Raw genomic sequence first — 27,099 nt, 5'->3', positions numbered from 1 at the left:
GGGGATTTAGCTCAGCGGCAAAAGCGCCTGCCTGGCAAGCGCAAGGTCGTGAGTTCGGTTCCTGGTACCAGAGAAAAACAAAAAAAAAAAAAAAAGAAAAGAAATCAATAAGGCTTTCTGCTCAGACCACCACCCCTCCAGGGAAGGGACCCCGACAAGGAGTGCTCTTGCCTTCTGAGCACCCCGTAAAAGACAGGATTATGGCTCATAGCATCTGGTTTCCCATGTCCAGGTTTTGTACTTTAGTGAAGATCACTAGCATTTCATGCACAGGCCAATGAAATCAATTGTCACTGATTTATTTCTACTTGAGTTAGGATCATTTTTGCAAAATGCAAATCCAATTTCCCAGTTTCTGCCTTTGCTTTTTATCTCTTCTTGGATACGTGATTCTCTGTAACATACATATCTATATCTTCAAGCAGGTGTTCCAGAAACACTGTCTCATGTGCACTTAGAACAGAGTCTCCCCTTGCTTTAACATTTAATCAAAGATATTTGGAATACAGAACTCAAGATATTAGAATGTTTTAAATGAAAAAATAGATTAGTCCACTACCAAGAACACTCTCGGCATTCTTCTAGTTTCCTAGAAAGAGTCAGTAATGCTGTAGTATCTGATATGTGAGGGTGTGTCGATTAAAGGCGCTAGCTCATTTTTCATATAAACATAGACAACACTTCAGTTGAATACAAAACACTACACAGTAATATATAGTTTCTACTTTCTAGGCACGGAAAATCTCTAGTAAGAACAGGACCTTCTGTAAATGCCATTGCAAATGAAGTTTCAAAAATGTTCTGGAGACTGGAAAATGTGGAGCAGAAGGATGAGCTCAAATAGAGTCTTAAGAGAGAGTGAGGTGCAAGTATCCCTGCATTCAAGGGAGGACCAAGGTCTAAGAATGGTGAGCACTCAACTATCTGAACACTGAAGGAAGGGAACATAATTTTTATTAGAACCGTAAGAAAAAATTCCCTGAAATCAGAGAGAAGTAGGCTTAGCAGTTACGGAAAATGTCTGGATGGAAATGAAACTGCTAGCCTTGAAGTCCCTCAGAAGAAATATATGCTGCAGTAATAACAGGTTAGTGGGCATGCTCCAGAATAAATTGCAACAATTAAGGAGGTGTGGGTTTCAGTTCATAATTCATCTACAAGATTTCCCCAGTGGACTCTCAATTTTTAACTCTCCCTCTAATGACCCTTCTGTTTAAATCCACCATAGATATGGATATAGATATAGATAGATGATAGATTGATAGATATAGATAGATATATAATGTATATGTATTACTTATGTGTATTCATGTACATACATACACAAACATTTAAAAAAAGGACTGAAAATTTCCCCTACATTATCAATCTCCTTGAATATATACCAAGAGTATTTTGCAGGAGCTACTCTATCTTTGTCTATATTCAACTGTACTTTTTATTTGGCTATGTTTTATAGATTTAGGAAACAAAAAACCATTCACACCTCACTTTAGAGAAGAACTGAAAATTATACATACCAAATGAAAGGAAATGTGGTTGCCTAGAGATCTTAGAAAATAAGGAAGAAAACTCTTATTTATTTATTTATTTATTTTAAAAATAAAAGGAGGAAAACATTAACAGACAGACAACCTTTTACAAAATAGCAAAAGAACAGTATTATGGTATGGAAATCAATCTCAGGGCCCTGCACTTGCCATGCAGGCGCTGTACCACTGAGCTATATCCCCGGCAGAAAACTCGTTTTTAATACTAACCTCCCAGTACTTCTCTGAGACTGGGACTGAGGGAATGAAAGGAGCCCAGCGCAGGGAGGCAAGGTGACAGACCTCAGCACAAAGTCAAGTCCATTATTATATAGTAGCAGGAACGTTTGCTTTTCTTATGCAGAACCAACCAGACATATTATATTCCTCAGGATTTGAAAAATGTTATATATGAGGTGCCTTCATGGAGATTAGACGCCAAGCATAAATAAAAGACAAGTTCTGCCATTATGAAAAAGATATAGGATATGGGGAAAACATAAACAGTAGACAAGCTTTTAATGCGCACCTGTAATAGGATGCTTTAAAGTACATTCACTCAGATTTACTGAGCACAATCTTAAACAATTGGATTGGTTTGTTGTTGGTTTTTGAAAAATGTTCCATTTCCAAGGCAGTCTCATCTAAATCCACCCTATCATTTTCTTTGATAAGCCAAGTGAAATAATAAATATTAATTTAATTCATGAAAATCAGTTAGGGCAAAAGTTAGTAATTTTCTCTACATAGAGTTATAAGAACTGTTTTAATAACGGGTTTGATAAATATCCAGTAGGTTGGAGTTGAATGTGGCATGCACATAGGAATGCAAAGCCATCTTGCCCAAAGTCTTCAGGTTTAATGGGACTGAACCACTTTGCTTCTGTCTTGGACACCAGCTCTGGTAGGAGACACGACGAGGCCCTGGGATGGAGGGCTGAGATTGTGTGTGGAGCTGTGTACTTTATCACCTTCTCAGAAATGACCCAGGAATTTTCGTGGTGAATACAAAGCTACACATGATTATGTACTTTGTTCATTTCAGTTTGGTTACATAAACAAACACTGACACTATGGCTTTCGGAGAAAGAACAGGAAAAATTAAAGGAGAGAAGCATTGACTTCAAAAATTTTGGAGGCCCCTCAGTCCATGGAGAGGCCAAAGATAATAATAAAATGGAATAGAAATAACTTAAATGATTTTTGCACAGCAATATGTTAATATTCTATGATGAGATTATATGAACTAAAAAATATCCAGTTGCAAATTCACAGGTTGTAGATAAAAACAATATTACACGACTTATTTTGCTATCTTGGTTTTAGACTCTTCATTCTGAAAATAGCATTTTCTTAATCTAATGTTTCTTAAATTCTTTCCTTCAAACACAGGGAATCTGAGCAATAAGCTCTATGCAAGTCCCCGGTGTATCACATCAGCCAGTGTCTGCCTCCATCGGTGGTGTTGGGATTTTAAGGGCTCGGCTCTGGGTTCACATGGAGGAGCCAGGAGAGTACCCACGTGACTCATTTTAAAAGCACGTGTTAAGGGGCAGCTCTTCCAGCATTCCTGCCTCAAACTAAAACTCCTTTGTGTTAAAGTTATTTCAATTGTCTAGATTTAAAGTAACTTTAAAAAGAATACTGATGACCAGAATGTAATTCAATATGACTGAGTAGATCTACTGTTGGGTGGATTTTGCTTTTAATGCATTGCATGTAAATGAAATGTGCAGCTACTGTAAGATCTTGAGATGTTCCTTTTTTTTGCTTTGAGGGTGTGTGTGCATGTTTGTCTGTGATACTAGAAATTGAAGCCAAGGCCTTTGCACTCAGCTACATTTCCAGCACAATTTTTTTTTTCTCTTAAATTTTGGGACAGGGTTTCTCTAAGTCACTTAGTTGCCCAGGCTAGGCTCTAACCTGGGATCCTCCTGTCTCAGCCTCCAAGAATGCCAGGATTGCAGGCAGAATTTAATGGCTTTCATTAAATTCTGTTTTTATTGGTCTATGTTTGCAGTTCTTACACAGTGATTACATTCCTCCTGAGGAGTTGCTCCAGGTCTATATGCTAAGTACTTCTTCACCCCTCCATCTCTTGGTCCTCTTCTGTTTTGTAGAAGAACTTAATTTCTAAAAGAACTTTTTTTGTAAAGAGGACATCTATACCCAAAAACAAAGTATCAAACCCTTGATACATAGTGGAATGTAATACAAAATATATTTTAACTACATTTTCATTTCGTTATAATGTTAACAATTATTTGACCCTGCCTAAAAGAACCAGACTGCTCTGAAAATATCGTCTTCCAGTGTTCTCTGGTTGACTTCCATATTCACCTATATCTTTCAGTGAATGTTATGTCCTGGAAGAGGCCATCTAGGACATACACAACGTCCTTTCAAAGGCTGTACTGCATTTACCATTACCTTCCAAATACAAGTAAAATGTACCTGGCCTTTTGTCCTTGCGTCTGGAATCTTCACAGCAATTGTCTTGAGTGGGAGTGGCAGCTGAGCTGGGTTTGAGGGGATTAGACTCAAAGGCGGAGGTTGATCACGGAAAACTGAGGTCAGACAGAGTTGCACAGTCTCCTTCATTGCTTTTATCTGTGACTCCTGGAGAGGCAGAGAGACAGAGAGACAGAGAGGGAGAGGTGAACCGAGGGAGGGAAGGACAGAGGCAGGGAGAGAGAAATTAACATTTCACGTTAGGCTCTAATCAATTTCCGCTTCTATTTTCCTATCCCATTCTCACTGTCATGCAAACACCTACCAGTTTTCAAACATAATTGCCTTAGTTACAAATTTATGATGACAAGCTATTTAATTTAATACCAGTCTGTTTCTAAGAGCTAATGTGCTCACCAATGTATTTTGAAGATCAAAATTTAGAGATAAAGCTTCCTGTTCACTTCAGTTGCTATCATTTCAGTCATGACGGTTTGCTGCAAAGGAAACATACTTGAGGCCCCCACATTTCTGAGATCACTCTATTGCAGCTTTATTCCCCACATCAAGGGAAGAAGTGCTGTGTCTCTGACAGAACTGTCAGTTCTCTGCACCTTCTCAGGTAATAGAATTTAATCTGAACTGAGAACCGAAATATTAACTTGTGTGAGCAGATTGCAATAATCCATGTGTTTCCATATGCAAGGAATAATTTGATGCTTTCAAAATGTACAAACCTGCCCTTATTAATGCCATTTACTATAAATAAAAGAAAAGTCAAAGTTTTCACAGGATGTCCAACTTAGACCAAAGGGTAAGCTGCAGGTAGATAGCTCTCTCTAAGTTCTGTAAGTCTCCTTCTACTGCTAAAAAATTACATTCTAGTAAGATTAATAAAAAGCTAAGTACAAATGGCACAAAATTCCCTGTTATTAAACTAATGAGACACACAAAGTCTTTAGAAAACTCATAGCTGAGGAATAACTGGAACATGAACTGATTCATTCCATGCTGACATCTATGCAGAGGATAAAAGAGAAGGAAGAGGTGAACGATGGGACACAGATCAAGGGACAAATCTGCAGCTGTGGAATTCATGCTTTTGGTGCGTGCATGGATCCGTGAAGCAGCAAGGTCTAATTTCCCTTCCTGAAAAAGAAGAAAAGCAAGCGAGGCAACCAAATGCATTTTATATACTATGCCAGGAACATAAGTTCATAGAGCAAAGTCTCCTATTTACTATTTCCTTACAGAAGAGCCTCCCGGTCCACTTCTGAACAGTTCCCTGGGAGACTAACACCCAACATTGTGTTTTCTGGTAATGTTCACTTTACAATAAGAGCGTTTACTGATGCAGTATCAACTCAGAAATCTCTAGCTGTGAGTGGGGAGATTTTTTTCAAGCATTACAGATATAACCAACTGAAAGTGGACTTGTGCTGATAATACGACAGGCATCAATTTACTTCTCATTAATCTTGCTTTGTCAGGTTGTCTAAGATGAAACAAGAAGCTAATAAACACTTGGGCAGAAGAGAGCTGCTAAGTGGGTGGGAAGTGGCTAAGTTCAATGATGATATCTAGGAATTCAAATTTTACTGCATGGCCCCTTGATAGGTTTGCCTTAGTGTTTGGGTCCTTGCCTCTTCCTTATTAGATTATTTGTATTGTTGACTGTATTTGCTTCCATTATATAATTTATCACCAATTTTAGGTATGTTTGTATATACATATATATGCACTTGTGTCTAAATTTTCCAATAATTAACTCTTGATATATTAGAGGGGATCTGCAAACAGTTTTGAGATAAATAATTTAAGAAGCCTTAAGAGAAAATATTACTTCTTCATGTTGGTACAGGAAACTCATTTCCAAAACCAAGCAGAAAAGCAGTCATGGTTCTGATTATTTTTCTTTGGGGACATCATGACTATCTTTGTTTGTTTGTTTGTTTGTTTTTTGTCTTTTCTTCTGGTATCAGAAATTGAACTCAAGACCTTGCACTTGCCAGGCAGGCGCTTTGCCGCTGACCTAAATCCCCAGCCCCCATTGTGACGATCTTGAGGGACCCCTCCCTTCTATCTTTCCACAACCCCAGGTGGTGATGCTGGCAGTTAGAGCTAAATAATCCAGACTGTACTGAATGGTGTAAAAGTTTTCGTATTCGAAAAGTACAAGGAGCCAGGGGAAAGAGTAATGTGCCAGAATGCAACGTGTTTGTCTAAGTGCTAGAATTTACACAGTTTTGAAAAGTGGGCTTTCAATCTTGAGATCATGTAAGGAGTGAAGCCATTTGTCGAATCCACTGCATTGTGTCTTGACTGCTCCTAACGCTGGGTATCTAAACCTAGGGCCTGGGAAGGGCCTGATGCATATGTACGACAGAGAATTCTCTGAATTTGAGTAATAGCTGAACTCAGATGTTCAAAATAATGAACACCATCAAGGTAATGCTTTCAAAGATGGACGTTGAGTAAATACAGTTCAGGCAAGACAATTTTTCAATGCAGAATGAAGGGAGTGTTCATACACGTTAGGTTGTAAAATATCTGAAAGGGAGTGCAGTCATATTCTCCTAAAGACCTCCTGACCTTGCCACCATAAACCCAGATTAGCAGAGTCAACATTGCAAAATGAATTCTCCACCCTGCACCTTTCATGGATGTAATACTCAGCTTCCCATGATCTTAGTTTTTAATCTATCCTTAACCTTTCCATTCTGGTTTATTTTCTTTGCACTACAAGCCTGAATTGCAACTTCCTAGATTCTGGCTCAAATGCTTGATTGCATTAGAGATTCTTCCTGAGAGAGACCGTGGATTGCTGTGAGCAACCTGCCTTAATGTGGTCATTTTTCTACCTGACCTTCAATCGGTGCCTCTAACTTAACAGAGACTGTGGCTGGTTCTACTCAGACCTGGCTTAACTCAATTTCATGAGCAGAACCCAGACAAAGATTTTATATCACAATGCCATTGTATTTCATTTATAGCGGGAGGTGCATTCAAATCTGAAGCTGCAGGCCTCGGATCACTTTGAAGTTTGCTAGAACAAAACTTTCCTTAATATGAACTCCTGTGTGGTGTGCACTTTCCCCTAGAGCTTAAAGTGTATTCTTTTCTACGGTCAGTCTTGTTTTTGCTCTGTCTTCCCAGGCTGCATTAAACTACTTTTTCCACTTGTTTTGCCACATTCTAATAAAATGCAAACTCCTTAGCTAAGATGCCTGTTTCTCACAGTGTCCTGTGTTTTCAGTTTTTCAGCTGTCCCAAGTCCATTCCCATCTTAGAACATTTACAAGAGCAGTTTCCTCTGCCTGCAGAAGCCTTAAATATTCAGTTTAAAAGCTCTCATATTCAGCTCGTGGATTATCTTCTTGCAAACAGACCCTGTCCATGCTTCCCTAAAAGCATTTGTGTTACCATCGCTAACATCTTTCCTAATTTTATGTCTTGTTCGGTCCCTATCATCATTTGAAACGATCATCTCGAATGCAATAGCTTTGAAGGCTGGTATATTTTCTGCACCATTACCAGTTTCTAATTCAAAAGCTTTTTTGTTAAATGCAAAGATAAAAGAAAACTCATAAGAAGATACAGATTAATATTCTATTACAGAGAGAAAATAATGAAATGTTTTTCATATTACCCTGTGTACTAGGTATGTAAGAAAATTATTTTCTCAGATACTAAAATACTAGCATATTTGTTGAATCATATGGACAGCTTCTTGGAAATTATTGCTATGTGTGATCTTAGGATTGTGAGAGGTTTACAAGGTAATGTAACATGTGCGCACATTAGTATTTTTCTCAGAAAATAATGTATTTTTTCTTATAACCATGGGCTATAACTTGAAAGGCAACCATGGCTCTAATTAATAATCTTCAAACAAATGAAGGTTCACTGGTATTTATGTTCATTAATATTTAATTATTTATGTTCATTTAATTCCTTTACGTAAAGACAGGGTTAGAGCAAGAACATGGTGTGATATCATCTTCTTTTGACAAACTGTGAAAGGCTAAAACTAACTTTTTTTTAACCTAAATTCTGCCATGAAATTAGCACAATGAACCCTAGAAAGTCACTGAACAATTTAAAAGTGTGGGTTAGTGGTCCCAGGTCCCTTGCACATACCCTGAATAGCACGTGCATTTATTTACTAAATTGGGTCTTCATTTAGGTACTCAATTTATAACAAATTTTATACTTCTTCTATGTTATATTTCTGCAATAGAAGGCAGTTTTCATTCTGTGATTGCCTAGACTCAGTATTCTGTGAAGTTCACCCAATGTCAGTCATTTCTGATAAGGTGTGCTTTCCTGGATGAGTTTTTGTTGGAGTCAGACATGCGCTACAAGTGTTTTAGGTGAAAGTATGAGAGATTTCTATGCTATAAAGCCCTTTTTATATTCCAGTACTTAAGGTTGCCCCTAATTAATAATGTATTACCACATAAATAATTGATTATTTGGAATTTTAAGGCAGATTCTTAGATCTTGTGATTATTATTGTTTATATTAGGATAGTAAAGCAAGACATCTTTCATTAATTATGTCAGAACAGCCAAAGTGGACTGTGACTATGTAGATTTCCTACAGTTTATGGGTTGTTTAAGGTTATTTGAAGCCGTGATGTAACACACTCAAGAGTTAGAGACCTGAAGAGTATAAAAATTCTCATATAAACATGATGGAGAGAGGAGACATGCATTTCATAAACTGCACATTTTATTCATTTTGAAGTGAGCTAGTAATTCTACCCGACTTTATGGCTACAGTTTATGTGCTCATATGTATCTGACATGTGGTTTGTTGAAATGGACCTCTAGTAATAGTCATTGCTTTTACAGTCCACTGTACCGAAAGGAGAGACAGAAGTCCTAAAGATTAAAGAGGAAATTGTTGCCGGCTGATGGAGAAGGATCATCGAGAGTTTGAGGCCAGCCTGGGCTACATAGTGAGACCCTGCTTCAAGAAAACCAAAACAAAAGAAGAAAAAAGAAATTGCCATTCAGAGAGCCAGTCTCTATGATTTCGTCCACCAACAGTAATAATAACTGATCTTATATCGAACATTGTTTTTAGTGCTTTCCTTTTTTCTCCCCTATAATCGCTCCCGCAAAGAGTACTGTAGTACTGCTCCAGTCAGGGCATAGGGAGTTTGAGTGTTTCAAATGTTGCCTTCTAACAAAACAGTTCTGCTCTGCTGTGAACACAGGAAGACGGGCTCAGGAAACTATTACTTAACATCTGCAACACGGAGCTTCTTCACTCCAAAGTCCAGACTGGCAGAGGATGACATGAAGAAAGCATAAAAGTCCAAGGTAGAGAAATATTGTGTGTTAGTTGTGAATTCTGTGACACTGGCCACAGTATTAGTATTTACTAATAAATGCTGTGTTCTGTGACTAGATATACGCTCTGAATATTAATATACATGTTGATTGTCTATGCTTCTAGTATCTCATGGCTCAGTACACGATTACATCACAGTTGTTTGTGCCCAAGAAAATTATGAAAGATAGGGGAGCCAAGATTGTGCCTCACATATTTTCTATATCCCATGATACCTCCCATAAGAGAGGCCCACAGAAAAATGACAAAACTAGTTAGCTTTTGACTAACTAAAAGGATTTATGAAGTTACAGCAGGGAAAATATTTCACATAAGATAGAGCTTCAGTATTCAGAGATGATAAAAACTCAGAGCATGGCAGACCTTTCAGGAGCAAGGGAATTCAATGTCTTTTTAGGACATTCATCATACAGCAGAGGTGGTGATAAGGGTGAGAGAGAGGAGGGTTGTTCAAAGCATGGTCTAGTTGAGCTTTAGGGTTATATGTGCCTCTGGATTTCAGAGTCTAACAATTTTAGAAAAGGAAAAAATAAATCTTTTTAAAGAGCTACATTATATGATATGAGTTGGATACAGAGGTTAGCACACATCGATAGAAATTCTTTTCTATAAAGTAAAAGAACTTTTAATGAAACTAGGTTGTTGAAATGAAAAGTATTCTTAATATCCTCCAAAAGATAGCACCTCAAATGTCCATCAATAATCCATTAATATCCATCAATATTCCATCAAATATCAATGACTTTGACAAAATAGTTCAAATGTGACAATCTCAAAGGAGTAAAGTTGTTATTAAATTATGCATTCAAAAGCTTGCTTTGTCACAGAGTTTTAAACCTAACAAAATACCATCATCAACATTCATGAAATGTGCATACAAATCTACCTACTCAGAGGCTTCCTAGATTCTCTGTTATGTATGCTATGCTAGCTGAGAAAGTTTGGGCATGCCAGAGTAAAGAAATATGTGAAAGTGAGAAAAATGGCAACCAATCAGAAGGAGAATTGTAGTGTGACCCTTAAGCACCACTACATAGTAAGCGGTCAGTGGATGCCACAGCATGATAGCTCCCAAATCAACCGCTTTGACCACTCTGTTCTCCACTCCTCTTCTATCGCAAAATAAGCCCTGGTACAAATTGCTAAATTGAAGGAAACACCTTTATTTACAAAACTGCTACATATATGCAGTGTAGTACTGCAAAATAATTTTATAACTGCATTTGTCTCATTTAATTTACTCACTAAAATGATTACTATGCTAGGATCAGAAAAATTGACAGCAGACAGAATAACTTCCTCGTTGAAAAATAGATTTTGAGAAATATTGCATATTTAATGCAATGCTGTAATATTGCATTTTGCATTAAATTATTGCATTACTGCAATATTGCATTAAAATATTAGTAATATCACATGTCAGTGAAAAGGAGTCTGAATGAAATATTAGATTGAAAAAGCACTATCTTAAATGTATAATGTTCTTTTGCTATATTTCATAAATTTTATGAAATCCATCTGATTGTATACATACATACTTAAATGTAGCACATTCATATGTAAAACAAACATATTATTACAAATATCAAGTGTACATTTCCATGCATATATGATTCATTGTTGTACTGTATATAACACACATACATGTGCTTATATGAATCAAGGACTATTTTTCTTTATTTCCACAATTACTGGGAGATGGCACATGTTGGAAGAGGTGGATTGTTTTTTGTAAGCATCAATAGTATAATTTCACTCACTGTGCAAAAGTAATTCCATCTATGAACTTGATGTTTATCTTTCCATTTAATCTATCCTGATAGTAGGATATTTTAAAATGTGTTTTATAGTTAATCATTAAATATACATGCAATTATGAATTTTTAACTCAATATTATATATCATAGGTGTAACAGTTTGGTACAAATATATTTTTGTCTATAAATACTATATTTTTATTTTCATTTCAGAATATCTATACAAAATATGAACAGTATGTAACTGTGCAGTGACATATACTGTATAGTTAACAGTTAAATTACATACAGTAGACAAACAGTTATATTACTTCAATTTATTAATACAAGCAGCAATACACTTAATGTCCTTGTGCATATCTGCAGGTAGATTCATATAGGCACAACTTTAAGAAACATATTGAAAGATCAGTTATATCAACTGGATGTCAGTGGCCACTGGCCCTTTTTCTCGTTTCTACAGAGTTAATACCAGACACCTCAGTCGATGCTTTAATGCACATTTATTCATGGCTTTCAAAGAAGAATGTCATAGTGAGGTAACAAATGTAATTGTGAACTCATCTGGACTGAAACTTCAGTAAATTTATTGTAGCAGCAAAAACAAGGAAAATTTGAAATCCAAAGGGACCATCAAATATTCATAAATTCTATAACCATCTTATATGCAGTGCATCTGGGACTGCATTAATAAACCAAAGGAAGCCATGAGCAGAATCTAACATTTTTTGCTAAAACGGAAATGTGATGGTTCCTGAATGTAAACTTACCCTGTCAAGAGCGGCTTTCTCTAGTTCGTTTTTGGCTACAGCTAGTTTTTGCTCCAGATCGGTGAGCTGTTGGGCCTGTAATATGAAAGGTGAATATTTTTAGTAAATTTTATGATCTCCCACTCTGTTTTAATCTTCTGCCATTCATTAGCAAGGAATAAAAACTAGAAAAGATATTGTGTAAATTTTACTTAGAATACTTTTCAGGTGGTGTCTTGCAGGCTCCTATAGGACCTAGGATCTTCTGAGAAGAAAAATAGATTTGATTCCTCCCACCACTCCGTCTCATTACAAAGTGGACAAGCCATGCAGAGAAACAGGGAGAAGCTACTGCCACCAAACCAGGAAGAGTCTTCACTAGTAACCAAATGTGTGGATACCTAAATCCGGTGCTACTTGTATTCAGAAATGTGAAAAAATGAACTTCTGCTAAATACCTAGTCTATGGTGTTTTCTCATGACAACTCAAGCAAATTAATGCACTAGCATTCACTGTATTTCAAATTTCGAGTTTTTGTTCCATTTACCTGTGTGTCCAATCATATCTTTCTACCCTTTCAATGGCCAGAAAAGTGCTATTCAAAGAAAAGAGCAATGACATCAAATATGCAGGACGTTTAGTGTAATGCTGTCTACTTTCCTCTCTACGTATATGATCCTGGGCAAAACCTTTGACTTTTCTCAACTAGAAAGCGCAATATTTTTCCACACCATATGATCACCCTTAAAATAAAGAATACTGAAGACAGCCATTTCATTATCAGCACAGTATAGTTTTTGCATCACCTTGGTTATTCACTATTATTTCATTCACACATTCATCCTTTAAATAATCACCATATCTTTACCTTTGTAGGCACTGTGCTATGCCTTGGGAATTGCAAACATTTTTTAAAAAGGCCCTGCAAACTTATTTTCTAAATTTGTTTATTTCCTCCAGTTTATTGTGGTATAGTTTAAGAGAAAGAATACTAAATAGTATTTATTTTAATTACCTTTATGAATGTTGTCATTTTATTAATTACAATTTTATAGTAACATAATTTCAAACTGTTAATAAACTTGTAATGCATGTTAAAACTATTATATTCACTGATGGTATAAGAAAGAAAACAGTAAGAACCTGAAAGAGTAAATAAAATCTCACATATTCTAGAAGATTAACTGAAGTAGAAACACATGATAAAGACCTTATACTCTAAGATACAGGGGACTACTGTATTTTCCTCTTGTCATTGAGCTTTAACTGTTAGTGATACTGAACTCTGTTTATAAACTGCATAATACATCTATTCTTTCAAATCAGGAAATCCAAGACACTGATTAAAGGAGTATCTTCCTCAATGTCACACAGCTGGGAAACAGCAGGTTTGGAATTTGAACCTAAGCAGTCTGAATCTACACCTGGAATTCATACAGATTTTTTAGTCCAGGAAGAAAATGAACTCAGAAAATGATGCTTTTTAATCTTTCATTTGTACATCTGCTAATCTGAGCAATGTAGTTGAGGACAGCGATATGCAATGCAACAACCACTGTTGATTTCTATTAATTTGTCTTGAGACCCTGTATCACTTTGAATGTTCTTGCTTTGATTTATTTATGTTTGTGATACTGGTATGCTGCTACTGTTCTATTTTTTTGTTTGTTTGTTTCTCATGTATTACTCTCTTAAAAAAAAATGATGCTTTTTGGGCTGGGGATATAGCACAGGGGCAGAAGCAACTGCCTAGCAAGAACAAGGTCCTGAGTTCAATGTCCAGCACCAAAAAAAAAAAAAAAAAGCTTTTCATAACTAAGATACCCTTGATAGTTTGTGAATAGGTAATGATCACACTGGATTTTTGTGTAAGATTCAACTCTTCTATTAGGACATATAAAATATATACTCTTTGCTCATCAGCACTAAAAGAGAAATTTTAGTGCTTGGGAGATAGAACTTGTAACATCACTAAATCTACATCAAATTTTACCATACAGTTAAGGAGTAGCAAATACAGTTTTCCTGTTTCTTATCTCCACCCCAGTAGAAGTACAGGGATGTAGTTCCAAGAGTAACTTTGATTCTGAGGCTATTTGGTGTAATACTTGCTCATTTTAACATTAATAGCTGCAAACAATCCCGAGAGATATGGATTTGAGCGACTAATATATGTGGAAGGATTAAATTTCAGTTCAAAAATACATGGGGGTAGCTTTACCCTGGTTATATGTACTTTTAAACATGAAATTTAACTTATCAAATTATGTGGCTTCAGAGCTTTTCTTGCAAGAAATAAGTATAGACATTCAATTTTCAAGTCTAATATTTTGTAAATAAATTCAAATTGTCAGCATCTGTATTAGTATATGCATGGGGCAGCCATGGCTACTCAATGAAAATATATGATATTCAATATATTTTGCATTTAATTATTTTTTTATTTTAAAGACAATAAAAAAAACAATTAAAAACTCGAGGATCTTGCTTAATTTTATATGTCCTAAACATTTGGCTTCCTTCTCCCCACAAGGACACCTACACTTTGGGGTAAACTGCCACCCAGTTTCTGTAAGGTCTCAGCTCACCATTCTAGAGATGGGGATACGAATTCCAATAGAAATCATTCAACTTCAACTCCCTCCCTTGTCAAATGATTTTAATTGGATTTGGGGACTTCACTGATTTCAGGGCAAATACAAACAGATACATACTGGTGGTTACTAGCATAAAAGCTATTTTTCTTCCTCTTCTAAGTGAAGATATATTGTATTTATTCCTTCTCATTATAGAAGAGTGTGATTAAGTTAGGATTAAACTCATATACGTATCATTACTATAATTAAAAAGAACATCAGCACAGATCTAACACTGTTATGTAGAACAAGACAAAAATACAAATAGTAAATATTTACATAGCAGGGTCTCTACTCAAAACATGATTGAAAGCAAATCAGTCTTACATTTTCAATTAAAGGATGTAAACAATTTTCACTTTTTAATTTAATTCTAGTTATATATTAGTAGTTTTGTTATTTAAATATAAAAGATTGAAATCATCTTCTAGACATGCCATAGCAACCAATACGAGAGCGGTCTTTTTCTCCTAAACAACTGTGAACCACGTATGCCAAGCTGTGAATCGAAAAATATGGGGAGTTTACTAATTGTGTTAGTTTTCTGCTTGAGGACAATTTCTTAACCAAGGTACAAAGAGCTGTGATCTCAGCAAATTACTACGTGTAAAATACAAGACAGGGCAACAAAGAAGAGTGAGAAAAAGTGCCAGCACAACCAAGGGTCAGTTAAGCATATTTTCCTTCACAACCCTACGTGAGACTCAGCCTATCCAAGCAGAGTGCAATAGTGAAGTATGCTACAGGGAGCAAGTCATCAAGCAAGGTGGGATGGCTGAGGTCAGAACAGAAACATTCAAGCATGCACATTGCTGTAGGATGTTGGAGATGCAGAGATACACAAAACTTCTTGTCAACCCTACGAAGATCAACATGCCAGCTTCCAGATAAATGGCTGAGCACAGAGTGATCCACACGCTGTTGCCCACAGGTCAAACCTTGCCCAATGCCTCCTTTTAGAAATACAATTGTAGGTAAGTCTACATCTTTCATTAAATTTTTTTCCTAACAATTTGAATGTTCCATTTTCCTTTTTTACTTCACTGGTATTCCAGTGCACATATCTTCATGCGTTTAACAGAATGCTGAAGATTTTGAGGCCCTCCTCACGTTTCTATAATCATGTTTTTAAAACCTTCTAGTTTGTTTATCGACTCAGCAGCTGATTTTGTGCTCTGTGGCAGAAGGGAAGAGCTGTGGCAGAGAACATGCAGCCTGCCAGGACTGAAATGCATGCTGTGAAGCTACAGAAAAAGTTTGCTGCGTCCCACTTTAGAGAAAGGCCTAACCAAACTTATCAACACAAAAGGAGAAAAGACTTAGATCAATGCAACTAGAAATGAAAAAGTGAAATCTTAATGAACATCACAGAAATCTACATTGTTAGCACTCCAACAAATTAGTACTCCAACAAACCGGACAATCTTCAAGAAATGGGCAGATTCCTGGACACATATGCATTACCAAACCTGAACCAAAAAGACTTAAAAATTCTGAACAATCTAATAAGAAGCAATGAAGTTGGAGCAGTAATAAAAAACAAAACAAAACAAAAATTCCGACTAGGAAAAATCTGGGATTTATTGCTGAATTCTAGAACTTCAGGAAGATTACAAGACAAATGCTCCTCAAAAGCTTTAATGAAAGTGAAAGGGAAAGAGAACTTCCATACTCATTCCTGAAAGCCGGCATCACTCTGATGCCAGAACCAGACAAGGTCACATGTAAAAGAAGAAATGGCAGCCTCATCTCTTTAATGAATATAGACACAGAAGTTTTCTACAAGATACCAGCACATAGAATGCAACAAATCAGACTTCATCTCAGGGACCCAGGGATGGTTCAACATATGCAAATCAATAAACATAATATACCACATCACATAAGTGAGTTTGAGTATTTATTACCAAAACTGACCATTTAACTGCACTGATAGTGTATAAATATAGAATTCTAACTTGTATGATTTATATAGAATTTATATCAAAGAAAAATAGAGATTATCACATAGGTAAGTGAAGAGTTACAGTTTCAAGACATGCATGATTCAACGCACATTCAATACATACATGATTTACCTTCATATATTCAATGCACATTCCATACCTACATACATTCAATAGATGTTCAACATATGCATGATTTACTATTGGGAAGTAGATGGTAGCTGCTGTTAAATCAAGCTGTAAGGGCTGGAGATATAGCTCAATAACACAAGTGCCTGCTTGGCAAGCACAAGGTCCTGAGTTTGATTCTCAGTACCAAAATCAATCAATCAAGTTGTAATCAGGATGAATTTTATATCATCCTTTTATTGAATTTTGCTCCATATAATTGTGTTTGCCTGCGAAACAGGCTAGGATTTTCCATCTACCTTTTCTAACACTCTACATGGACTTTTGAAATTCATGGGTCTACACCAAATGTCCAGAAATTCTCAAATATTGTGAAAATTTCAGTAAGGTTTATTGTTAGTATTATTAAAAATAAAATACTTCTCCCTTCATGTAAACTGTCTATTGTGAACTTCACTTTATATTGCTTATTGTTATATATCTCTATCTATCTATCTATCTATACCTATATATATAGGAATCTTCATCTAATATATCTGTTTGAGGTACGATCTAGAAGCATCTCATTTTTCTTTACTCTGAAATTCAATGACTTCATGAAAATGACAATCATTTAAAATTTCTATGTATCTATACTGTATATTAAGTGTTTTAGGAACAAGACATTGCTATGAAAATGGTCCCATATCATATTATACAAAGTCATTATTAATTTTGCAGAAAATGATATGAAATAAAAGCTCTTTGACTTATGGTTTCCTTTCCTCAAGCGAATGACATATGCTCAATATGCATTCAAAACTTTTTAAAACCTGGAGAAGTGGTCCTGTAAACTAACAAGTAGCTTGCTGATTAATTATGAAAATTAATAGCTATCTCAAAAAATTTTGGACTAACATATAAAAGGAGAAGTTTGTTGTATCTATATTACCATATTTCTTTTACTGAGTCACACATATTCTTTTAGACATCATTGGTTTATATTTTCTTTTAACTTTCTTCCTATCTGCTTTCTTTTCTGAGAACATAAAATATATATGTTGCATTTCAAGTATACTCTGCAGCAGTAAAAATTGTTCTCATGTTTGTGAGAGGAATAAAAGGCCCATTTGCATCCTACTGATGAGAAAATCAGATCAACCACTATAGAAAATAATGTGTGTAGATTTCTTACAATTACAAATAGAATTACCATACAGTCTAGTAATCCTATTTCTGGATATTTACTCTAACACGTTGAAACCAGTACATCAAAGAGATATCTGAACTGTCATATTCATGATAAACCATTGATAATCACCAAATATTAGAATCAACCAAAGTGCCCATCAACAGATGGATGGATAAAGCAAATGAGGCATAAATACACAACTGAATACTCTTTACCTTATAAAAATGGAACTCTTGCAATTTTTGAGATGTATGTAAGCAGAGAACATTATAATAAGTGAAAGAAAATCAGACATAAAAAGACAAATACTTCAAGATCTGATTAATAAGTGCAATCTGAAAGGGGCAAAGAAAAATATATTTCATAGCAGTTATTAGAGACTGTGGTTGGCAGCAGTTTTTTGGGAAGAGATTCTGACAGAAACACACAGAGACTGAATTAAACAAAAGGAATGAAATGTTTGATGTTTTCCTTTGATATATATTACATAGTATGGCAAATATAACAAGTAATAACATATTATGCATTTAAAGGTCACTGAGAATAAGTTTCACATGCTCTTAGCAGAAAAATGGTAAATATTAGGTAACAACTAGACTAATTAATTTGATTTAACTATTCCAAATAATATTCAAAACTATACAATCATTTTGTATGACATATATAATTATGCCTTTTGAATATATAATTAAACATAAAGTTTCTTGTAATGAAACAGGATAAAAACCTTCAAAGTAGATTTACATATCAAATTATCTGATCCTAAATTACAGTAGGGAGCTATTTTTACTCTACTGATTGAAAAGATACACTGAACAAGATAAGTCCTTAGTACACCCACAAATTTTAAAATGCCAGTCCTTCTATAGACTTTTAATTTATATATACAATTTTATACATGTATATGTGTATATATATGTATATATATAAATTAAAAGTATTGCTACACTTACCCAAAGGATAACTTTTTTCTGACTCTTGTAGAGTATTAATCAGAAGAATTTTGATGCTTCCATTCTGGTTTTTATCTTAGTTCTCTGAATTGGCAAGTACTTCAAAATAAACACTTTTCAAAAGTATAAATAAATGAAGGTTTCTGAAAACCTCACTCCAGTGGAACGTCTATAGTATGGCTTGTGAAATAGTTGGCTTTTGACCCATTTGGAAAATTATGCACAAAGACCCCTCCAAAAACACTTACCTTCCTTATTTCATTTCTGTTCATATTTTTCTCACTATTTATCAGCCTTATGTTTATATCTTCCTCCTTTTTCCCTGCTTAAATGTAAGCATTCACTCAAAATATTTAGTTGTTCTTACACTTAGAATCAGTCCTAATTCTATCTTTGCTGTGAGCAAAATTCGTTTTATTAAAATATTTTAAAAAAATATACAGTCATTGTCTGCTTCTGATTCCTCAGAATACTGTATAAAACTGAGCTCATATTCTTATAGATCACAAACATTTTATGTAGTTTATACTCCTCCAAAACAAGACTTTCTTTGTTCTCCCCTTCCATTTCTCCCTTGGTCCCTTGTTTACTTCCTTCTTTCTCTCACATCTCCATTTACCAGTCACTCTTTTCAACATTCAGTTTTGCCCTCAGACACACAGATAACACAACATAAAGCAGCTTCCCTATCTTCACGAAACTCACAGTTTAACAGGGCTCCTTCACAACTTCCATATTAACTACTAAAATTATTATTTCACACAGTGAGACAAGATAATTCGATTGGTGTTCTAAGTGCAGACTTCCAGCTTTAGTGTAGGAATTACCAGTGTTTGGCAAGGCTGTCCAAAGAGATATTTTGACCAACTGTATTATATGATGTGTCTTTTACCTCCTTTATAGTTCCTTGAATGAGGTGTGTCATTACATACGTTAACATTTTTTCAAGCATACTTGCATTTTCTGTCTAGAATTATGAGAAAATTGTTGCCCGACGGTTCTCATCAATTCCGAAATATCCTTTTAGATCACAGGTGAAGTGCCAATTGTTCATAAAGAACAATTTCTGAAGCACAGATACAGATTTAGCATCCCTGTTATACTCTCCTGTGGCATGCTGTAGTGTTCCTCCTTAGAACTTCCATTCTTTATAATATTCTTAATATAGAATGATTAGTATGGTCTGGACATGAACCACAAAATCTGACCCTGTCATGAATGTTGATCCAGGCCCTGGGAGTCCCCGCCTGACCGGCTTCAAGCAATCACACAGTCCCTATGCAGCAGCATGGTAAAAGCTCTGAAACTGGCTGGCCACAGTCCCACAGATTAAGCCAGGAAAGAGACAATGAGCCCAAATCAATTTGGACAGTTTATTACTCGCACTTGAAGCATAAGGGAGATCAGCATGCTTTTGGCAGCTTATATTCTTCGTCTCTGGGTAACACCGGACCAGGGGTGCCAGATGACACAGCACAGGGGCGAGTCTCTTGGCCACTGTAAATCTAATTTGAATTCTAGCCAAGTGATTTGGTCGTCCAGAGCTGTTCCCAGGGGAAAAGCAGAGATGCAGTTGGGAAAGTCCCTTGCCTGACTAGCACCAGGGCGACAGATAAGACACTGCTTCCTGGAAGCCTCCCGCAAGATAGGGGGGAAGAAACAAAGCCTCACAGCATCTCCTCCCACTTTACTTCTATCTTCCATGGAAGATAACAGGGTGTTCCACCAAGACTTGAGTGAAACTACAGGTGAGCCTTGCCTGTGTGATCTATGTGGCGCTCTCCAAGATTATCTGGGGGTTTTGGATAAACCATTGTCCTCCAACAGATGCTCCCCTTTTCCTTGACAAATGAAGATAATGAGAGGCTGGGAAAATGGCAAGGGTTCCAGGAGACTAACCAGAATTGATAAGGCAATACACACTCACCAGTTGATGCAGAAGTCTTTCAATATTTGAACAATTTGCATGGCAATGCTACTGCAAACTGATTAAATTGCCTCCCTACTTGTTCCAGTTATTATGGATCCACTGCTGAACATCTCATGTGCTCAAGTCACAGCAGGCTCATTGACAATTAAGATTTACATCTGTTTTGCTGATTGTTGCATCAGTAATTATCAGAATAGCGCAGGGTACACAGTGAGTGCTTAGTAAATATTGGATGCCTGAAAGTGCAAGGGAATAAATTTGATGTTGATGCCACATATACAACACATTTCTTGACTTCCACTTACGTACATACAATTTTTGATATTGTGTTCTGATTAGATACTGAATCTCAGTACTTACAGGTATTCAGTAGCTATGGAGCATTTTCAAGACTCTGAGTCCTCACTGTAAGAATCCAGAGAATACTTCTTGAGCAGATATTTTATTGCATGATGTAATCTCTATTCTCTGGCAGTTAATTGTCATGACAAACAATGGCTGGTTTTCCTTCTAGCAGGCATAGAGATGGATAATTGAGTAACGGTGCTGACAGATGTGCTCCAGTGGATAAAACCGATCATAAATTTTTGCAGATATCAGGATTCAGTTATGGCAACATTTTGATATGTACTTTTTCATGCGAATTTTCTTGAACGTCAAAGTTCCCTGGGTTTGTGAATGTCCTTTCACCATTTGAAGGCTGGATGAAGCCAGTAGTTTAGTTGCGTCCCTGCCAAAGTCCAACAGCTGCTGAATGTTTGCCCCAAATATCTTTTCAAAAGTATTATTTCACTAAGTGAATTATGTTGAAAGCATCTGATGTGAAACCATGCATCTACATACTAGGTTGTAAAATTCCCTACAAGTCTACAAATATGTGTGCAATCTTTCCTTTAATGTATTTAATGTAGTTTAGTAAGGACTTTTAATACATTTCCACAGCCTGCTTCCTCACAGATGCTTTTTGACTTTTGTTTTCGCTTCAGTTTTAAAGTCAAACTAAAGAACAAATGCAGAAAATCTGCATACAGGGGCAAGGAAAAATTCAGGGGATATAAAACCCTAGAAATATGAGTTCCCCAGAGGTGAAACCAGGAGCTCTATATCTTGTCTCAATATATTAAACCTCATGGGATTGAATAAAATTAAGCTCCTTTTTAAACACCTAAAATAGCACTTAGTATATGCAAATCAGGTTCTAAACCATGTGGTGCTAATATTTAACATCACAAATTTTATGCTTTCTAAGTTTGAACATATTTTACTTGAGCTAATTATGACAATGACTAAAGCTGAAAGTAATGATATGATATAATTGGCTTCCAAGCACAACTCTACATGAACAATCACATACTTTGTTGACTCATTAATGCTAATACTTAATTAAGTCTTTATAATTGGATCTGTTAGGAAAAACAATGAAAAATAATTTGAAAGTCACAGTTTTTGATGCTCTTTTTCCATTTCTTTTATTAATCTTTTGAGATTATACAGGTCTTTATTTTTCAAACCTTAATTTTTCCTTTTGTTTTTGTATTTTTTATTTTAAAGAGAAGAAGAGATAACAAAATAACCACAACAAAGACAAAAACAAAACAACATAAAACAATAAAAATGACACAGAATTTCAAAATAAGATGATAGGAATTAACAGTGTTTGTCACATTACATATTGTTACCTTCAGTGATGTTTCTCAGATTACCAGATATAAGAATTCAAGCTTGATTAAACCATTAAAGAGAATAAAAAATCATAAAAGAGCAATAGAAATGATACAGACTAAACAAGACGGTAAGAATTCAACAATGGTTGTCATATTGCATATTGTTGTCTTCAAATTAGTTGTTCAGATTACCACATAAATAAGTATGCAAACTATTTTTCCTTCTGTAAAGTGGGAATGATAGCATCAATGAAACTTTGCAAAATATTGCCAATCTGCCACAAAAAATGCTAATATTTCAATGTATTTGTTATTTTAAAATTCAGAAAAGTGTTCTAAGTATTGTAACCTCTTAGCAAAGAAGGCAAGAGAAGCTGAAATGCCTCTGCAATTGTTTCGACCTAAGTCTGTGCTAGAGTTTCACATCTTGTATTCTACTCATACACCCAATTTTAAAGTCTTCCCCTAATTAAGACTACTCTGTGACAAGTTAATACTTTAATTAATTTTTCTTCCCAGTTATGATCTGCAGGGCTTTACCGCCTTCCAAATGATAACTGAATTGGAAAATAACAACGCGTTCTTCCCTCTCTTTAATCACGAACTCAAACTTGGGCTTTCACCTGAGATGTGTCATGAAGCCACCACAGACAACACAGGAAGAAAATAAGAAATATTTTTCTGCGGCGATGATTGAATCCAGGATCTTGTACCACAGAGTTATAGGCCAGCCTCTACTCAAATGCTATGCGTGATTCAGTTAATGGATTTTTCATAGTTTTAGAAGCTTTAGAAAAAAGAAAGTAATCTCACTGTGATTTCCTTTTCATGTAGTCGTACTACAGTATTTAAATCAAAGAGTCATTCTCAGACAAATGAAATAATAGCTGCAAAAAAGTAAAAGAGAAAAGAGCTAGCATAAAAGAAATTGTGATAACAATTTGGAAGTAAAAACCAGCTTTGCTTTCAGCAAACATTGATCTTTACAACACAGGTCATTAGATACAGTTCTCTAAAAACAAACAAAATGCTTAATTTCCCTTGCCCTGTGTCAGATATCACTGGCTTCTCTTTGCAGTTAGAGGGTTTGATGCCTTGAATCTATATGTGTCTTGTGGACTGTAGTATTTAATTTTCTTTCTGGGTAGCTGTCATTTGGTTTTGCCAAATTAGCCTCCGTGGGGTTCCCATGTCAGGATCATGATGTCATTCCAATGGGTTCAAAGTCAAATAATTCATGAAATAATAAATCTCTTCTAAAGGACATTTAAAGAAAACTGAACATGGGAAAAATCATCTTAAAGACTGTAGCAAGACTTATAGCTACTGCTTCTCTCCTTTTATATGTGTCCTTTCTTCATTCCTTCATTAATCTGAACAACTCTGAGTTAAAATACCCACTTATTAAAATCTGTGCTCACATACCTCTGTTTTGTGATGTATGCATTCTTCCCCTCATGTACCCACACATCCATCCATTAGCCATCCTTCATTCTTCCAACTCTTCATTCATCAGTCCATGTTTTATGCACCTACCCATTCATCTACCCCACTAAGCAATGTGCCCCACTTTTGGAGAGTGGAAAAGTGGACATGTGAAACACAAAACACGCGTTACATTAAGTTTATCTCAGAAAGAAATGGAGGAGCCTTTATTTCCTTTAGTTATGTAATCAAGGAAGTTTACAAACTACTTCCACAGAATTCTGGTCATTTCAAATTTGTATATCTCTACACATTTAAATTATGAACCCTTAGATCAATGTCATTGTGTAAGATAACATTCATTTTTCATCCTGAAACTTCTGTAGCAGACTTGCAAATGTTTTAACCTGGTCTTCAGGGTTTTGAACTATCTAAAAATGAACTGTATGCAAATTGAGCATCTGAGGAAGCCCACAGTACAGTTTTCAGTGACAATAATGTTCTTGGGTCTAATCTTTGCATAACAAAATTTAGTGTAAATTTACAATACAGAGCATAAATTGTATACATTCCACAGATAAAGGTAACTTCAAAGTCAATATAGCCAAATGTTTCATAAATATATTTGCCTAAAAGCACAGACATGAGGAAAAAGAAAAATTAATGTAATGTAGATTTCTCGTTTGTCAAAAGAAAACTGTAAGATTCAATCTCTCTCTTTCTTTCTTTCTCTCTCTCTCTTTCTCTCTCTCTCTCTTTCTCATCACTCTATGCCATGTCTCATGATTCAGCAAGGACTGGTAGCCTTTAGATTCCCCTAGCAAAGAGGGGAACAACAGAGAGATGCTATCCTACATGTCACAATGCTGCACATATATGCTGGGCTACATCAGGAGCAGAGTAGCATAAGAGAGAAATTATAATTGCAGTGTGATGAATGGATATAATCGCTTCTAATTTATTTAAGGGGAACTTCTAACCAGCAAGTCCTTCATGCAAATTGAGGAGTAACTCCGGGATAACTGATCTAAATGAAGAAAAGAAGGGGAAAATCTTAGCAGTAACGTCGGAGGCCATGTAACAAGAAGATATAGACTTCACAGATTCAGTGTAGTGAACTCACTTTATGAGTAAGTAGATGAACAAGTAAACCACAACATGGATAAGCTGTAAGAGGAAGAAATCAGAATTGAGATTTGATACAAAATAGTATTTAAAATTCCCCATGAAAACATTAAACAGGAATGTGTCAGTTAAAAAGAGAAAAAAAATAAAAATAAAAATAAAAAACTAGGCACCTGAAATCATCTTTGAGCTTACCCAGATGGTAGAACTAACAAAGTATTCTAAGAAGTTACTACACATGTCTTCAAGGAAGTGAAGTAAGAGTTAGGCAGTTAAGTAGATATATGAAAAGAATGAAGTAAAAGAAGATGACATTGACTGAAAGAAGACAGATATCATGGAGCTAGAACTACAATAATCAAATGAAAATAAAACAAAATAAAAAACAGCCAACACTGTATTCAAGCTGGATGAAAAGTGCATTGGAAAAATGGATGATAAGTGAATAGAAATTATGAAGTTCAGGGAACAAGAAAATGAAGAAAAATAAGCAAGAGTTTTGAAGAAATGTAGGGCAACATTAAGCACATGGACATATGCATAATAGAAATACCAGCAATAAAGAAAAATAGAGTCAGGAAAATATTTGAATAGAGTATTTGAATAAAATATTTGAATAGAAAAAAGAGTCAGGAAAAATATTTGAATAATGAGAATCCCAAAATTCCAGCACATGAAAAAATAAACACAAGTTCAACAAGCTCAGGAGTTTTCGGATCAGATAAACACAAAGACATCACAGTGAAAATATTGAAAGGCAAATATTAAAAGAATATATTGCAAGCAGCAAGAGGAAACCAACATAGATGTACAGAAAACATAATGCAGAAAGCTGAGAGGCTGTAACGGTGTATCATAGTCAATATAGAGGGAAAAAAAAACCATCACCCAAGATTTTTATACCCAGAAAAATCTAGCCAGGAAAATAATGACAAAATAACACAGACATAGATCAATAAATATGAAGTTTGGAGCTGTATGTCCTGCCTCACAAGATACCCCTAAAGAAGTTCTTTAAAGTGTACCAAGTAATGGAAGACAGCAACTGAAATACAGGTGGAAAAGAAAAAAATATACTGTGGAGAGTAATTGAATAGTTAATATTAAAACAACATGGTTGCATGTCTTTCTCCTTTTCTTATTTTAAACAATTAAAAAGGATTATGAAACTATGTAATTGTAATGTATAGAATATGTTTGACAATACCAGCAGATGCAGCCAGGCATAATGGTACATGCCCATAATCCCAGCATTTGGGAGGCTGAGACAGGAGTATTGTTGTGAGTTCAAAGCCAGTCTAATGCCAGATTCAAGCATGCAAAACTGGTTTAAAAAAAAAAGGAAAATTTTAAGCACTGACTGTTCCTTTCAATAAATCACAGACATCAGCAATATACCTTTCTAGTAATCAGAATGAGTGATTTGAAAAAAAAAATGCAGTATAAGAACCATTATTGAACTCCACCATCTTATATAGTGAAGTTCTGCATCACTTCCAATGTTGCTTTTTATTTTTTAACTTTTTTACTACTTGTTACTGCCTTTGATTATTTGATCAATCTTACATTCTTATGTCTGGTGAACTGAGCAACTTCGTTGAAGGTGACAGCATGTAACATAGCAATCATTGTAAATTCCTATCATTTTGTTTTGAGGTCATGTATCATTTTTGTTATTTTTCTGTTGTTTTGATTTGGTCTTCATTGTTGTTTTGTTAGTCTTTTTAACCTTTAAAATTAAAGAATGCATGGAGTTTATACTATATGAACTACATCCCAATAAAACTATATTTTAAGTTAGAGAGGATTAGATAAAGGAAGAAATCCAGAAAGTTGGGTCACGCATGAAAACAAAATCAGCATTAGAGCAAAAGACAGGAAGTTAAGAAATAGGAAATGATAGTAAATGCAAGAGCTTAAATACTCAGTAACTGAGGTTGCTGAGAGTGAAAAGACTTTTAGAGGAGGAGTTCCCTGGGAGCCTTGAAAGCTACAAAGGAGGTGGAAGCTACTCCTGCAAGCACTGAGCACATAATGGTAGGGAATTAGGAATGCAAATGAGCCAATTTGACATTGAAAGGACAGTTCTTCTTCCCTGCTGGTGGAAGACAGCGCGGAGGAGGAGAGGATGGAGGTAAGAGAGACCTGTCAGAGACCGAGAAGAGGCGCAGAGAGTGTGAGCTTAGGAAAAGAACATGAGGACGTTGAAAAGCATCCAGGGGAAGACTCTGAGAGGTTATAAATAAATGCGCACTCGTGTTGGAACCACCTC

At 35.5% G+C, this 27,099-nt stretch overlaps 1 protein-coding gene across 1 annotated transcript in view; it reads right to left on the bottom strand.

Moving 5' to 3' along the window:
* Luzp2 (leucine zipper protein 2) overlaps positions 1–27,099 on the bottom strand; it is a gene marked incomplete in the record, with an annotated part of 425,545 nt that overhangs the window by 48,235 nt on the left and 350,211 nt on the right. The window contains 2 exon segments of the mRNA XM_005401738.2: positions 3,984–4,148; positions 11,869–11,943. Of these exon segments, the coding sequence (XP_005401795.1) occupies positions 3,984–4,148; positions 11,869–11,943 (240 nt within the window).

Source organism: Chinchilla lanigera, unplaced genomic scaffold (assembly GCF_000276665.1).
Source record: "Chinchilla lanigera isolate Chin_1 unplaced genomic scaffold, ChiLan1.0 scaffold00075, whole genome shotgun sequence".
In the NCBI taxonomy this organism is placed as follows: domain Eukaryota; kingdom Metazoa; phylum Chordata; class Mammalia; order Rodentia; family Chinchillidae; genus Chinchilla; species Chinchilla lanigera.
Note: the sequence above shows the minus strand (reverse complement) of the source record. Positions and strands in the feature narration are given on the sequence as shown.